The 17,979-nt window shown below is 38.9% G+C and overlaps 2 protein-coding genes across 2 annotated transcripts in view; one reads left to right on the top strand and one right to left on the bottom strand.

The window, feature by feature from the left end:
• Positions 1-17,979, top strand: part of LOC137262209 (large ribosomal subunit protein uL11-like) — a 394,062-nt gene that overhangs the window by 359,249 nt on the left and 16,834 nt on the right. The window lies entirely within an intron of this gene.
• The window catches only part of LOC137262205 (bridge-like lipid transfer protein family member 3B), a 117,436-nt gene that overhangs the window by 44,319 nt on the left and 55,138 nt on the right, over positions 1-17,979 (bottom strand). The window contains exons 6-10 of the mRNA XM_067800000.1: positions 12,128-12,371; positions 11,228-11,391; positions 10,414-10,606; positions 8,713-8,808; positions 67-588 (exon numbers count right to left, since the gene is read on the bottom strand). Coding sequence (XP_067656101.1) covers positions 67-588; positions 8,713-8,808; positions 10,414-10,606; positions 11,228-11,391; positions 12,128-12,371 — 1,219 coding nt within the window. The remainder of the gene's footprint in view (positions 1-66; positions 589-8,712; positions 8,809-10,413; positions 10,607-11,227; positions 11,392-12,127; positions 12,372-17,979) is intronic.

Raw genomic sequence — 17,979 nt, forward strand, 5'->3', positions numbered from 1 at the left:
CTGTGGCCATCATGAATGGGTGACATGGGGCCAAGCTATAACCCTGACCATGAACTGAGCACTTACCTGGAGACTCCAGCCCTTCAGGGAAGAAGTAGTCTGTGTACTCCATATGAAGAACAGACATGTCTGCCGGCAGATGGAGAAGCTTCTTGTCTGATGCAAAGAATTTTGGATGTCCAGTTCTCTTGTTGTCAGGTGTTGAAACCATGTAGATGGTGAAATCCTCTAGCTTAACAACAACACAACTCTCTAACAGACGGGTACTCTTCTTTGGACGATGGCTGGGGGACACTTGAGGTGACCTTGACCCCGCAACCTGTGGTGACCTTGACCCTGGAGCTGTAGGACTGGGCATGGGTTTTGCTGGGGAGGGGAGAGGGGAGGGGTGCGGAGACGAGGACACATGTTGAGGGGAGGGGAAGGGGTGCTGAGGGGAGGGTTTCTGGGAATGAACAGGGGATTGAATCTTGAAGGCTTTCCGTGCCTGCATCACCTCATCCCGGAAGGAACTAAATAGCTGCTGTACCCATGGGTTCCGGGAACCGATGTTGTCCATGTAGCGATGCCAGTGCTTTCTTTCGCCACCTGGAACAAACAACAAACAATATGTTACAAAACCATAAAACGAAAAAAACTGGAACCTTACATGGAGAACATAATGTCCTTGTCTGGAAAATTATGCCATTATATGGAATAGTCACATTGGCTTAATTTTTTTTAAATGAAATGTCAACTTATTTTGAAGAAATACTGAAACATGTATTCCAGGTTGATCCTAAACAGTTCTGCGTTAATCTGAAACTTTTCAATGGCAATAACAAACCACAGATAGAAAAATATCAGGGTTCCCTGAACACTGATTTGTTTATACAAAAATAGGAAATAGGGGTCATTCAGTGTTGCATATTAATAGCCATGTTTAACTAGTCAGTTGTTCATCTAGGTTTGTTTGCTAGTTACTGTCACACTCAGCGATTTAAGAATGCATCTGGACCAGATCATCCAGTGACTGAAAGAAGCTGAGAAGGCTTAGGCTGAGGGGGAAGCGTATCTACTGGCCAGACAGGAATACAGCTATGTTCTTCTCTGGTGTGCTGATGAGCATCATAGGCCAAGGTCAGTGTCAAGGTCAGGACAGTCTAGTCAGTACCTTATGTCAACCTTAACAAGTACTGTAACTCCAAGGCTGCAACACTGACATACAGTTGACCTTGACCTATCAATGTCTGCTCATAAAAAAGCATGTTACAGGACCATTGCAGAAAAAAAAAATTCACTGAAAAGCAAAGATATTATTACAAAGATTCAAAAAGATGGTAAAAAAAGGATAACATGTTTACACAGCATGCATCTGCTAGAGCAGAAATCTGTGACGTAATCCAGAGAAAAGTATAGGAACACATTGTTATGGTGTACAGATGCCATGCAGTGCTTGTTGCATTCACAACCTTGAACTGATCAGAAAGGAGTGACAGAGTGAGATAAGTCTCGAGAAACATACAAACCTCCAAAAAAGTAGTTATGTGAATATTTTGGAGCACATTTTTCTGAAACTGTGTTAAGTTTCCAAAGCAATGAAAATATCGCTCATAGTAAGCATAGTTACATCCAGCTTCTCTGAACAATATATCAATAAGATTTGGAGTACACAAACCAGATACTGACAGCCTAGTATCGAACCCAGCCTCTTGAGTTAAAAGCTTATGAAACTCCAGCAGGGTTTAAGCCTATGATTAAGGGTTCAAACCCTGGTCAACGAGCAGCTCTAAGTTAGTGAGCAACTTACTCAGACTTCTTGTTTTTGCAGCAAACATCTAGGAACATAATTACTTCATTTTTTCTTCCAGCAGCAAGTTGTCATACCACATTGTAACCTTAGCACTGTTCAAAGTTGCGTACTCTCTCATGCAAGCATGTACTTACTTACTCACTCAACAGCTCACACACACTCAAGCACATGAAACATGGCTGAAGAGTGAACACTTCAACCACTAGGCTACCCCACCGCCCCTGAAGACTTTGAACAGACTGACGCGATATGAATGAATTACATGGTCCTTACCTTATTTAGAGTTAATTTAGAAAAAGAAACTACATTCACAACTGACTCGCAAATTCAAATCTACCATCAAGCAGTGAAGTCATGTCTTGAAAATATATAATTTCGAATCCAACTACAGAACATGGCTTTACAAAGACAGGGTTCACTGAAGTGTATTTATCATAATTCTGTGTATGTTGTGTATTGATGTCACCTATCTGTGAGCACTTAAAACATATTGTTGTCTTAAAGAAATTACCAAAAATCATATTCAGGCAGAACTGATATGAATACACATGGCTTTTTAAAGGAGTGTTTACATGAAATGGCATCATACATTTACAAACACGTATGAAATGTTCAAGTTAGATTCCAAATCAGAGCAAAGACATCTGATGACTCCATGAAAAGCTGCATGAACAAGATTTGGTTGATTGGTTAGTTGGTTCTTTAACGCTGCACTCAGCAATTTCCCAGCTATATGGCGACAGTCTGTAAATAATCTAGTGTGGACCAGACAATCCAGTGATCAACAGCATGAGCATCAATCTATGCAACTGGGATGCAATAATGTGAAAACCAAGTTAGCAAGCCTGACCACCCGATCCAGTTAGTCGGCTCATACGACAAGCATAGGCAACAGAAGACCAATTCTAACCCAGATCTTCATGGTTCTGCAGAAACGACGCCCCGATGACTGCAAAAAAGTTCACTATATCACTTCGTGCTGCATGTCGGTATTGATGTAGTGAGGTGAAAGGTGTGTCAGAATGTATTTAAATAAAGTTATATTGAGACAACACTCCAATATGTGTAAAAAAAAATACAAATTCTTAAAGTGACATGTCCAAATTTTCACCTGAATCCTAGATTTGTCATCTTTTAGAAAACAGGAGATTTTACATCTCTTCAATGACTACAAGAGCAATCAAATTTGTTAATCCTTCAAATTATACATGGAATTAAAATTAATCCTTTAAAGCTAATATTTTACACATTGATCTGTGTGCAGTGTTCTCCAAAATCAACAACAAAGACAGAAAGCTTTTTAAAAAACATTAAAAATAAAAGTAAACATTCTATTTAACACCAACAGATGTAAATTCATATTCAATAAATATTTGAGGCCAAAAGCCAAACCCCATTATCTGAACTGTAGAACACCTGTTGTACAATTGTAGTCAAGACTGGACTAGGTAACCCTGTATTTGCAGGACATCGGGTTCAAACACAGTCAGTGTACATCTGCTCAACAACAGTGTGATATTTCATGTCACCTAATTTCAGCAGGAATAATGGCCAGAAGATCACTTCTACAAGCAGGTGGACAAACACAGACTAATACTGAAGCAAAATAAAAGAAGAGAGTTGGAAGCATCTGCAGCAGTGGAGAGTGTTTTGTGATAAAGTCAGAAACACCGTAACAGGAACGAGGCAACACCACCACAGAAACAGAAAAAGGGACATAACTCTTCATGTCTTGCACAGCACACCCATCAAAAGCTGTGAAAGCAGAGTTCCTGCACCATCCCCAGATAAACAACCCTGCTGTGTAGATAGCCTCTCTATTCCTGTTTCTATCAGTGACCATGTGTTCTGTTCAAGCCCATTTCAACCGAAGTAGCACAAGTCTGATTCATGGTTAAGCCTTTCATTTGTCTCTTTTAGGTTTTGATTTTGTTCTGATCTGAGCATTTGTAATTAAGCATGCAATAAGTATGGTATTCATTCTGAAAAGTTCAGAGTAATTGTTCTTTAATCAGTTTCCTTCAAATCTCCTAAACAGTAACTTGTTAACCCATGTAACCACTGAACCTTGACCAATGAGATACTAATCTGTGTATAGCCATGAACCCTTGTAAAATGACCTGTTAACCTTTGTACAATAACCCATTAACTTTTGTACAATGACCTGTTAACCTTTGTATAGTGTACTACTGACAATCAAAAAGAAGCTGTTGCATAATGAAATGTTAACCGTTGTACAGTGAACCATTAACCCTTGTATATATTGCAATGTTAACCCTTACTCTGAGACATTAACTCTTATGTAGTGAGCTGTTATCCTTCACAGTGAACTGTTAATGTTTGTACGTAGCGTAATGTTAACTTTTGTTCAGTGAGATATTAACCCCTGTGTAGTGACCTGTTAACCTTCAGAGTGAATGGTTACCCACTGAAAATATTGTGATGTTAACCCTTGTTCAGTGAGATATTAACCCTTATGTGTAATGAGCTGTTAACCTTTACAGTGAACTGTTAACCCTGTATCCTTGTTAACCTTGTATATACTAGTATAGAGCCATTAACCCTCACACAGCTAACTCACCCCGAGTCATGATCAAATCACAGTCTGTAAGAAAAACAAAACTGAAATGTGTGAGAAGATGGATGGTGGAAATGTGCAACGTATCAAATGACAAATCAATGTTGTGATGAAGTTATGCTGTGATAGAATATATAGAACATGTGACCAAAAAAAATTAATATATCGACATCTAATTATTGAATTCACCTGGGCCATCCAACAGGTGATGCACTCAGTGTTCAACAATTCACCAATAAATGTATTTGATGATGTTTGGTGATTAATCCCGTATGTTCAAATAGCATTTGCTTGTTTGTTTTTTTGTAACAGTGGAGTTAAAATAACTCCAGTCAATCGAATGATTGATATTGTGAGTGTATTGAGAGAGTTTTATGCCTCTCTTTATTCCACAATATTAGCTATATGGCAGCAGTTTGCAAATAATCAAGTTTGGATCAGACAATCCAGTGATCAATAGCATGAGCATCAATCAACGCAATTGGAATACGATGACACGATTTGTCAACAGAGTCATCAACCCTGAAACCAAATCCAGTTAGTCGCCACTTATGACAGCCATGGACTACCGAAAATCAGTTCTAACCCTGATCTTCACAGGTGATGATACCATGGGGAATGATCCACACAGATGTGGAGTGATGTCACACCTTCAACAAATTCACGTCTGACAAATTTACCCAGCCCATTTGGTTGCTTCTCACAACAGGCATGGATTTCAAGAGACTTTTTGTTCACAAGAACTACCATGGGGACGGAGTCTGAAGTTGTAGGAAAGGATGATGACTAGATCAAAGGCAACCAATTCTCACTCGGATTCGATCAATAGCAGTGAAGCCTGCAAACAGTCATGACTGGACCAGCTCAAACAGGAGCAATGACATGCATCATTAGGGTTTGTGACACCCAGCCAGACAGTCCATGCAGTCAAGAGACCTATCATCATGAAGGGGCTCTGTTGTGTCTTAGAGTAGTCGGTGAGACCAAGGAAAGAACAAGGACTCGGTCATTACGAGACCAAGAATCTTTCACACAGGGGAGATAATTCTATCACAAAGGCAGACAGGACCACTCATACTGGTGAGGTAATTCTATCAAAATGACAGACAGGACCACTCACACAGGGGAGGTAATTCAATCACAAAGACAGAAAAGTCACATAGGCACCAGAATTCAATCATGAAGGTATTAAGATTCCCTTACACAGACACCAAGATCCAACCATGAAGTGATGATTCACTCACATAGGCAGATAGAACCAGTCACACAGACACAGGATTCACCCATAAAAACATCAGGATTTAGTTACACAGGTAGAAGGAACCTAATACAGAGGTACCAGGAATGAATGATATTGTGCCAGGCATGAATCATAATGCACCCATCTACTCTGAATGAGGGTGAACCATTAGTGCAGGAATCATGGAAATGGCAAACCAAAATGAGGTGTCATAGAAACATGTTCAGATCAGTGAATGTGCAACACTTCGTACCAATATAATTTACATTAGCACATATGGAAAGTCTGGCTTAAATGTCTTCATGTGAAATTTATAACAACTGCTTATCAATAACTGGCCAGGTGATATGGCTAGGTGATATGGCCAGGTGATTCCTAACAATGAAAGAGAAGTTGGTTGGTTTGATGTTCAGTGATGCACTCAGCAATATTCCAGCTATATGATGTGAGTCTGTAAGTAATTGAGTCTGGACCTGACAATCCAGTGATAAATAACATGAGTATCACTGTATCAGATTAAGATATTAAGACATTAAGAGCATGACTATTCAATCCCATTAGTCGTCTCTTATGACAAACATGGGTTGCTGAAGATCAATTCTAAATTTGATCTTCACGGATAAAAGGAAAAAGGGAATTTAATTTCAGAGCTGAGGTAATATAAGTTAGGACTAAGATTCCTGTTTAATATATTCTCTAGGCCCTGGTGAGTGAGTGAGTTAATATTTATCATCACACTGGCAGTATTTCAACCATACAGTAGTAAGATAAGACCACTCAATGAATGTATCATAGATCAAATTAGAAATTAAAACCCTGTTGACAAGGAACAGTGAAACTACTAGTGTATCACACATATCCATTACAAACTAATGATGAAATCTGACACATTTTAATTAGAAATGACAAGACAATGCAACGTAAAAACAGGCAACAGATTGCCATCAACTGAAGGTAGATCATAATCAATAGGCTCTAGGGAATGGGAAACAGGCTGAATATTATCACAATCACATGGAAATGAGCTTAGATACACAATCTGGACATGACGGTGGCAGGTAACTCAGTACTTTGCAATCAAGCAGCTGAAGCTGTAGGTTTGATTCACACACAGATGCAATATCTGAAGCGAACTCTTGGTGTCCTCTCTTTATATTGCTGGAATATCCCCCCACCAAATTTAACAAACCTTTTGGCAATATTCCAGCAATACCATGGCAGGGGTCACCAGAAATGGGCTGCACACATTGTGCCCCTGTGTAGATTCGAACCCGGATCTTCAGCATGAGTGAACAACTTAACCATAAGGCTACCCCACCGTCCCTAGCTTCTGCTGAAGAATATATTTGACAATAGGAATAAATACTGATATGACACTGAAACAAATCCCTGTATTATTGTGAGAGAATATTAATCATAAAGCAAGGATGCATGGTGAAGTATTGCAAATTGACACAGCAATAACATCTGTGTACTTGTTCAATTTTTTAAGTGCACTCAAGCTTAACAGACACCATACCGATGTAACTGGTGACAGCAGTTATGGACTATTATTAAAACATGAATCCAGGTGGCAATCTGCATGAGGTTTTCAGTGACAAGTATGCTAGACGGACAGCTTGGTTAAATATGTAACGGCTCCTTGTCCATTGAGGGAAGGGAGCTGTCATATCACACTGGCAGACCAGAATTCCAAAATCAATAACCTATAATTTTCACAACCTTAACTGAATGTGTACATAAGTCGAGAACAATGACCACTTTCAAGTAATTTTTCTGATTGAAGTCAACAAAAACATAGGATGTTAAAGAAGTTGACCTTCAGAAAATAATTAAATGCTATTATGAATTTTAATCCATCATAATCCATCAATTTCGACCTTTGTATCACTCAACTTAAGAAGTCATATCACAGAGTTACAGAAGTCGTATCATACACCTATATTGTTGTATCATACAACTGCCTTGGTGAACATTATGGTTTGGCAATGAGAAGAATATATTCACTGATTCTTGACTTCACAGAGTAATAGGCTCATGTGATTCCTTAGTAGGAATCCTTTCTCCCTGAACCTAAGATTTCACATTTGTTTGTCTCTTTGTTGTTCTTTGGAAACAAACCAAATGTGGTTTCCATGTACAGATTTTCAATGTCCTTTTGACATGTGGCAATACTTCTAACGCAAAACTTCATGGTAATGTGAGTGTGTTCAATTATACTTAACAGGTATAGAATCTATTTTTCAAAACATGTACAATGAAAACAAAGGTGTGGCTCTTAATTTATCATGATATCTTGAAATAGTTCCTGAAAATGTGTGACTTCAAGAAAAGCTGGAAATTCAGAATAATATTGCAGTGGAGAAATATTCAAACTCATTGAATATTTTTAAAGTAAAACCAACATGCAGAATCTATATCACTGGCATGAAGCCTCTACATAAGAAACATTTTACTGATGTAAAAATTAATTACAGAAAACAACAGGTAAAAAAAAAAATATTAAAAAAAACTGCATAAAAACCTTACATTCATCATCATTGGGGTTCACTGGATGGGTGAGAATAATGCATAGAGTTTAGAAAAACATCATATACCAACATTATAATAACATCAAGGAGTATAAACAATTTGTTGATAATATGGCTGGTTTAAATAATGCTGCAATGGGACATAATCAATGTTTTCAGCTGAGTCATCAGCCCTGGGCAGTGATTGACAGTATGAGCGTCAGTTGGACATGATGAAAAGTGTAATGCATATTCCAGGGAAACGTTGGCTCAACATGCAATTGTGACACCATGATTGTTATAAGTTATAATGTTCTTTAAAGTAGATGACCTTCTAAGAACAAGATGGTAGTCGTCATGTGATGCTTATGAAAAACAGAAATGCTTTTTTAAACAAAATTTCACTTCAAATATAGTGACTTCAATAAAAACAATATTTTTGGTAAGAAAGTTCCTTGGATCACAAATGCACAAACATACACAAAGGAAAGTCAGTTGTCAACTTTATGACAATTACTCATTTTTATGATGATATTGGGTTACTATCTGACATGAAAATGACATAAAACAACAACATCTATATTCTGCCTACCCGCGGGATGGAAGGGGTAGACGTCTACTGACAGTTTGTACATCGTGACCTGCATGGAGCCGCCCTCAGTCTTCCACGTCTTCTCGCTGTCTGACCCTGAAATGCACAACAGGAAGAAACTTAGCGAACATTCCTACTAAGTCAGATAAATTTAATTCTGTATAAGGCTTTCCTTCAGTTTGGTTTGGATGGCAGAACCAGAAAATATCTGACAATTAGCCTGGTCACTGCAACCACCTTGTTATAGTAAAGACCTGATCACTGCAACCACCTCGTCATAGCAAAGACCTGAGGCTCATTTCTTTAACACTGCACTAAGTTGACATTTTAGTGACTTATGATCACCTTAGTGCTTTGACAAAAGAGGCCCTGGTCATTGCAGCCATCGGGTCAGTGTAAACAGCTGGTCATTGTAACCACTTGTTTTATTTTTCATTAATTGGTTCAAAGATTCAGCCTGCTGATTTCTCACTCACCAATTCCATTTAATGGAAAATTACAGGTAACATTTCAACAAAAAGACCAGTGATGATTGGGGTCAGATGTCATAGGCAGCAATGAATGGGATCGGGTGGTCAGACTTGCTGACTTGGTTGATGTATGTTGTCTTGTCCAACTGCATAGACGCATGCTCATGATGTCAATCACTAGATTGTCTGCTTGAGACTCAATTATTTACAGACCATAGTCATAGAGCTGGTATACTGCTGAGTGAGACATTAAAATCAAACAAACTAAATGAAAACTACCAAATTTTATGGAAATAAATACAGACAAAAAACAGAAATATTTTAACGGTTAATGTTCCCTCACCATGTACAACAACTAAATGAACGCCCTTGCAAATGATCACATCTTGGAATACAATGTTTATGATATAATGACTGAAATTTGAAAAAAAAACAGTGCAGAATGTTTCACTGTCAGATGCGATGAACAAAAAGCATTTGTGGAAGTTTGGGTGGTTGAGCAGGTTATGCAGCTGACCTTCTGCGCTGGCAAATGGCTGCCTGAACCTGAGGTGTAGGTTCAAATCATGAAATTGAAATTTGTACTTTACTAAGAGAGCGTCATCCCAAACATAACATGTGTTACATATTGTTCACATGTTCCTGATGGATTGTATATGATTCATGCACATTCTTGCCTCATGTTGAAGACTGTTTGTCTCATTTCTATTTATTGCAAACATCGTACAGGGTGATAACCCTGCTGCCAATTTGACACAGAAGAAAATGACATGCTGAAATCCACCCAGATTAAAGGGTCCTTAACACCCAACATCTGTAGAAGATGACCAGTAAGTGAGGAGACTGCTATAGGATCATGTGGTTCTCTCTAGCCCATTTAATAAGATTCAACCATGACAAAGGCACGGATTTGTTTCTACATGGGTATCATATATGAATCTTTGATTTGGTGCTCCCTCAGTGATATGCGTGACTTATATGGAACTCATACATAACTAACACTGAATTTAACTCACTTTTCCCTTTTTTGTACATCTGCAAAAATGAAAAAAAATGAACAGTTGCTAAAAATATACCTAATGTTGGGAGCTGGAAACCGAATCCACTATCAAATATCGAAAACCTTGTCGTGATTATCATTTTTAGTCCTTCTTTCGATCGAACACTACTAAACATACCTATGTTTCTTCAAGTCTATTTCAAAATAATTACGGTCATTGTGCCCACTCACCTGTATCTACGGGTCTATCATCACAGAGATGCAGGTCGATACGACTTGTGATCAAATGGTATGATGTTGTTGCAACATCATATTTGGCAAATGCTGATCCCCTGGTTTGGAGTGTGGGCTGCTGCTGTTGCTGCTGTTGCTGTTGCTGCTGTTGTCGATACTGCTCAGACTGTGTTCGACTGTGTCCCTGTTTCTGCAAGTGTTGCACAGAACCCGAGAATAATTCACAAGCTAGGCAATAAAGAGTATGGTTTTATGCTGCTCTTAGCAATATTCCAGCAATATCATGGCAGGGTACACCAGAGCAGGGCTTCACACATTGTCAGGTGTGAGAACGGCAAATCACTAAAACCACTGAAAAATTAGATGGGGGTCTTGAAGATCTATTACTGGAGATTTAAATCAATTTCAAAACGTTAAAAATGAAACGAAAATTCTGGAAATCCTCAGAAAATTCTTATGTCTGCGTTGTACCCAGGTGGGAAATAGGACCCGGGAGTGAGAGTGAGTGAGTGTGAGTGAGTGAGTGAGTGAGTGAGTGAGTGAGTGTGAGTGAGTGAGAGTGAGAGTGAGTGAGTGAGAGTGAGTGAGTGAGTGAGTGAGAGTGAGTGAGTGAGTGAGTGAGTGAGTGAGTGAGTGAGTGAGTGAGTGAGTGAGTGAGTGCTTCAACCACTAAGCCACCTCACTGCCTCTACTGACCTCATAACATCATTATTCAAGCAGCACAGATAAATTGAAAACCTGATAAGGGTAAGATACCAGTGTCTGTTAACAGTGCTCTTAACTAGCATCCAGTAAAACAGTAAATGTTTACCTGTAACTTTTCAGCAGCCAATTTCTTGCTCTGTTGAGCTGATCTCTCGATGACTTCTTTCAGGGAATTGGAATACAAGATGGCTGCCTTCAGCTGTGTTGCCGTTAGCACCCAAAGTATGTCATCCAGCAGCAACATCACCCGCGTTGATATGATACTACAATCTGGAGACAAGATGGCAGCATCAATGAACCACCTTCTGTCAATGTCCATACAGTACCAAAACCCTCTTCAACAAACCAGTATGGCTACCATATCTGTGGCTGATAGCTGTAGATGAGCGATAAGACACATATAGTTCCCACTGCATGTTTGAGATTTCTGCTTCTAGTAATATTTCAACAATGTCCATTGAATACCTAAAACCCTCTTCAACAAACCAGTCTGTCTAATATATTTATGGATGATAGCTGTATTTAGTTGCTTCAGTACTGTTTCACACACTCTCAACGAGACAAGGTGCAAGAGGAGTTTTTAAATGAAGAAACATCTATTGATCAACTATTTCTACTGCCAATGAAACATGAGTGAACTAAGCTTCCTGCTGCTTCTAGTAATATTTCAACAATGTAACTTCAGGGTACAACAGAAAAAGGCTTCAAACATAGTACACATGTGAGAATCGAACATGGTGCTTTAGCATGAGCAGGCACTTCAACCACTAGCCTACCCCATTGCCCACATGCTTTTCATAGAATTATAATGAGGATACAAACCGAAAAGGTCATAGATATTTCTTACTTTGGTCAAGAAGTGCATGTATCATGCAGTTATTCCCATGAATACAATCTGGGTGAATCTTGACTACAAGCCCACTATCACTGCATTCTGATACCTAAAGATTTCAACTCTACACCCATGATTAAACCCGACAAGATAAATTCTATTTTGAGACTGTACCACTTAGTTTCTTCTTCATGGTGATCCTGATCTTTGCCTGGTTGGCAAGGAGACGTAGCGGAGTGGAGGCAACGTCCTGTGGTATTTCTGACTCCTTTGCGTTGGCCTCCACCTTCATGTTTTGCCACTCGATTTCCTTGAAGAGCAGTATCTCCCCAACCTCTGCATCCCGGATACGTGTCTGGCGCAGGTCCGATGACGGTTGCCAGTTGGGAGTAGTGCTTTGAACCCGAAGTCTCAGGAGCTGAAATGAATAAAAATCATTTTACAACACACCTCATTTTCGTACTTTATTTAAGTTTGTTTGCTTGCTGTCAACTATATTCCAGCCTCAGCCTGAACATAATCAAGTCGGATCCAAACAATCCAGTGATCAACAGCATGAGGATTGATCTACACAACTAGGATACGATGTCATGTGTCAACCAAGTTGACGAGTATGACCACCTGATCCTGCTGAAGTCGCCTCTTACAGCAAGCATGAGTTGCTGAAGACCAATTCTAACCTGTTATTAGGGAATGGTGAGACAGAAATTCTTTGAAAAAGTCATCAAAGAATGGCATGACAGAATCATCTGAGAATGATCAGATAAAATTGAATAAAATGGACAGAATTCTCTAATGTAGCCATCGATACAATTGGATGATAATGGATAGAAACAGTATGACCCTAATATGGTGTCTTTTGAGAAGGTAAATCTCAGACTGTACAGTCTCCAGATGATTAACCACAGCTGACAGACACTGCTGACCTTTCTTAAGAAAGAATAATATCAGTTCTGTATGACAGCTGATAAGCAAAAACCAACCTCCTGAGATTTCCTGCATCTTGCACAAGAAAACTCATATCAATATTTGCAAGTTAAAAGTAGAAACTGATAGAACTGGAACAATTTTATTTTCACAAGTAATAAAGTTCAAATTACAGATGAATACAGTAATGCTGCTTCCTGTAATCCCCAGCAGAGATCTGACAATTGATTGCTCTGAAGCCCTCCTTCTCCAGCCCATATCTACATGTTGGTCCCTTGTATCATACATAGCCACAGTTAGGGTCAAAGTCCTCTTCCAAACAGCCATACAATAGTACATCTGTTTTATGTCTCCAGTGGGCTTTACATTCATGATGAAAACTGCATATTCTGATTTTGTATCTACTGGTATGGGTGGATGGCAAATATTGGATAACAAACATTTTCAGAAAAACCTTCCTCGTGTGAGTCCCTGTCTTAATCAGCTGATGAAAGCCAACAAACTTTTATTGACAATAAACTTTACTGATAAACATATTGTTGTAAATTAATCCTTTTATATGCAAAACTTTTATCATACAAAAAGAAATATATTGATACACAAATCGTAACAAAACTGTCCATTTAAAAACTTTAAAACTTAAATCCTTCAAGTGAAATATATCAAAACAGAAAGTTGCTTCTGTTTTGATGCCATTTGAAATGAAAGTTCGACTGTGATTGATGTCCTTTGAGCTTGCTAAAGTAAAACAAAATTCTTTTGCAACAGAAGTTGCCTCAAGAAACGTTGGAAGAGGAATGAAACACAGACACAGTTGAAGCAAAAAATAAATTAATATGAATGTTCTGTGATCTGAGACAAGATGAGCTGCTGATGGGGACTATTGCTTACGGCAGTGAGGATGGATTTCCCAATATGTCGAGCTCAATGACTTCCTCTCGTGGGCATCTAAATGTTTAGAGAGCACTTTCACTTCATGACAACAATCATAAAATATAAAAATGCTAGCTATCTGAAAACCAAGACTATCACATTTGTATCTGTGGGACATGCTTGACTGACTGACTGAGTCTGGTTTTATGCCGCTGTTAGCAATATTTAAGCAATGACTAGGGTGTGGCAAATGAGGGAGAAGCAACTATGGTGATTGCAACAGTCTATTGCAACCAACTATTTATGTACTATTTCAATATTTTTTTTCTCCTTGAATTGTCTCATCTGAACTCATTCCAAGTGTGAGTGTAAAGTTTATATGAAGTAAAACAAGTTGAAGTCTCTTGAAGAAACTTGACACCCATATCTAGTTTGTTGAAGAAGTAACAAGGGTGGATAACTCTACATCAAAGTGAACAAATCTGGTACATCCTGTGTTTTGCACTGTACATTTATCAACCAAAGTCTGACAAAACTATCGATAGTCAGACATACTATCGAGGCATCATGACAAAGATCTGGGTTTGATTCTCCACATGGGTGCAAAGCCAACATCTGATGTCCATTGCAATAATATTGCTGGAATGTTGCTAAAGTCATTGTAAAGCTAAACTCACTCATTCACTTGTATATAAAGCGCAGTCCCTGGAAACTAGGGTGGTGTCATGGTAACTTGGTAAGCATAACATACATCATCTTTGATTCCAAATTCAACACATCAGTGTAATTAATAATCCATGCTACTGAAAGCAGTATAACACATTGATCTGTTACAGCCTTGTACAAAACACAGTGACCATATTACTGGAAACTATGGAAGTCTGTTGGTAATCACATACCTCTGTCACAAGCATCACCGGTTTAATTCCAGATTCATTACAGCTGTTATAATTAATCCATTACGTATGGTTGAGGACCCTTATACCTCACAGCATAATGTATAAAACAGTAAGTTCACAGAAATTAGGGTAGTGTGACAGTAACCCTTATGGTCAAATGCACCATCGCTTTCACTGCAACTGTGTGCACAATTGAAGCTGTCATGAATATTTATGCATTTGGATACTTTCTGGCACATAAACTTAGGCACAAGCATATGAAATACAACATTATGTACATAATCACCATGTACACATCATCTGACAGCAAATATGCTTGATAACATGATGCACAGTTTGGTTGTCAGCTCATCAACAGCAGCTTTATACCGAGCTTCTTGTCCCGCCTCCAGGAGCACCAGTTTGGTTGTTAGCTCATCAACAGCAGCTTTATACCGAGCTTCTTGTCCTGCCTCCAGGAGCACCAGTTTGGTTGTCAGCTCATCAAAAGCAGCTTTATACCGAGCTTCTTGTCCTGCCTCCAGGAGCACCAGTTTGGTTGTCAGCTCATCAACAGCAGCTTTATACCGAGCTTCTTGTCCTGCCTCCAGGAGCACCAGTTTGGTTGTCAGCTCATCAACAGCAGCTTTATACCGAGCTTCTTGTCCTGCCTCCAGGAGCACCAGTTTGGTTGTCAGCTCATCAACAGCAGCTTTATACCGAGCTTCTTGTCCTGCCTCCAGGAGCACCAGTTTGATATTTAGACAAGAGAATTATAAATGAAATACCCCAGTATATTGAGATATGGAGTTTTCAGCAATATACAAGCATCATATCGAAAAAAGATGCCAGATATTGGCTTTACACATTTACCCTCGTGGGAATCAAAACAGGTTCTTAGGTATGATGAACAAATACCAGGACCTTGAGCAAACAGTAGTGGCATGGATATGTGTCCTATATAAATATCCTTTAACAAAAAAAAAAATGATGAACAAATGCTATTAAAAAACCACTAGGTTACCTCACCTTGCTTTGATTCTTGCAGAATTTATGTCACAAAAATAATAAACGCTGTTCAACAAACTGTCACTAAAATGGTAACTCAGTTCACTATTTGTTACGAGGGAGGAGTGCAAAGAAAAGAACAGCCATAAGTGCAAGAAAGGATCTAGACAGCATGGCAGAGGTAAATGAATCTATACCTTTGTCAGCTTGTGCTACTTGTACAGATTTATTAGTTTTTGAGTCAAATTGCAGTTCACTAGTCCACTTTTGAGCCAAAAGGACTATGATTCAGACAACACCATCAGCATCTGACACATCATAAAGATATCACTTAACACTGGGTTTATTAGTTTTCAGCAATCTTCTAGAAATATAATGACACATGAGGCCAGATATGGGCTTTGAACTCTTTGGGGGAATGAAACAAGGCCCCTTAGCATGAAGAACTCTCTCAGCGCCAAAATAGTTATAAGTAAATGTTAATGTATGGCACTTACAACTATCTTGGTGGTAAGAGAGCACAAAAACATTTAGGCCCAGGCAATCCCAGCAAGACTGTATTCTTTTGAACTGTTTCCCTCTATGTTATCAGTAGACAGGGCAAATGAGTGTTTTCCTCTGGTTTCTTACTCACATATTCAGAATCAGTTATTAGCAATGCTGTCCTAATAAAAGGACTAAAGAACTAATTAGACAAAAGTGGAAATACTACAAAGCCAGACAGGCGTGGAGTGTATCTTGTGATGCTTTTTGTACAGCATGTACTTATCAGACAATGGAATATGCAATACCTAGCCTCAACCTCAGCAACAACTACCTCAAACGTGGTTATCCCAGGAAACACGTACAACAAAAAACAGACAGGTCCAACTCGAAGGAGAGAAGCTCTCTCTTATCCACCCCCTACAAGGAACTACGAAACAATCAAAGACTGGTCGTAGTTAGTGACTACCATCCCATGAAAATGGAACTCAATGCCATTGTCAGAAAATGCTGGCACTTATTGAATGGCTCAGATATCTGTCAAGACACTTTCACCTCCCAACATATTCCTGCCTATTATAAAAACAAAACTCTTAAGGATCACTCAGTCAGCGCCACTCTGACCTATCCGAGACAATTACCACAAATCAGCAGCTGAACTGTCAACTTTGTCGACAAAGTTTGTGACAGGCAATAGCAAAATCTGCAAAATATTAACAGGCAGTGACATCTTCACAAGTTCTGTCAACAAGAGGGTCTTCAATAAATGAAGCTGCACCTGCCAATCCCGAAATGTAGTCTATCTATTTAATTGCAAACGCTGCAACAAACAGTATGTTGGCGAAACTAAAAGATGTTTCAGAATCTGACTCTCAGAACACTTTGCTGGTATCATAAACCATGTGATAAACCAGTTGTGTCACATTTCAACACAGCACATCATAGCAAAAATGATCTTAAGTTTGCCATTATCGCACAACTCCAAGATCACTCAGACTCCAAACAAACCACCAAAAAAAGATCTCTTGAATTATGGTGGATTTTTTAGCTACACATGTTCCAACCACAAGGACACAGTGATAGAATTGTTGGCTAAACTCTCCCTTTTAGCTTTTTAAAGGAATAATAAGACAAAACATCACCATGACAACCTGATCCATCAGCAGGATATCAATTAGTCAAACTGAAAGAGTTGTGTTAATTTTAACAAAATCCCAGGAACTTGGAGACGGGCTAGAGACGGGCTTCACACATTATACACAGGAAATCAAACAAGGCTTTAAGCATGATGATCAAACAATTTAACCACTCGGCTACCCAAGCAAGCTTGATTCATTCTGTTTTCCAGTATGTTATCAGCATTCAGGAGTACTCTCACCTGATTTCTTTTCCATATATTCCCAGGCAGGTATTAGTATTGATTCTATAATAAAAAGCATGAAATCAATTCTGTGGAGTAGACTGGGAATTAATGTTCTCCATACAGCATTTAATCCTATTTGTCGCAAATAGTCACCAGAGAGTTGCTTTCATTTGTGTACATTTGCTAAATAACTACAAGTGAAAGTAGTTCTATCATAGTTCTATCGTAGTTCCACTCATCACACAGTCTTGGGCAGAAAGAATGTCACTGGCACCACTATTACGGATTCAGGAAACGGTATTCAATCTTCCTTCGATGCCCTGTCAGGTTGAACCGTATAATATGCCTGAGTAGACGAGTGGGGTTCTCATCCCCTAAAGGTAGGGATGAAGAAGTGCTTTGAGTTAGACTTATTTCTGTTTAACGCTGCACTCGCACATGCTCCATTTTCATATGCTAGGAGGCTAAAAGTGAGTGAGCTGATTTTTATGTTT

This window comes from Haliotis asinina, chromosome 14, assembly GCF_037392515.1.
Source record: "Haliotis asinina isolate JCU_RB_2024 chromosome 14, JCU_Hal_asi_v2, whole genome shotgun sequence".
Classification (NCBI taxonomy): Eukaryota; Metazoa; Mollusca; class Gastropoda; order Lepetellida; family Haliotidae; genus Haliotis; species Haliotis asinina.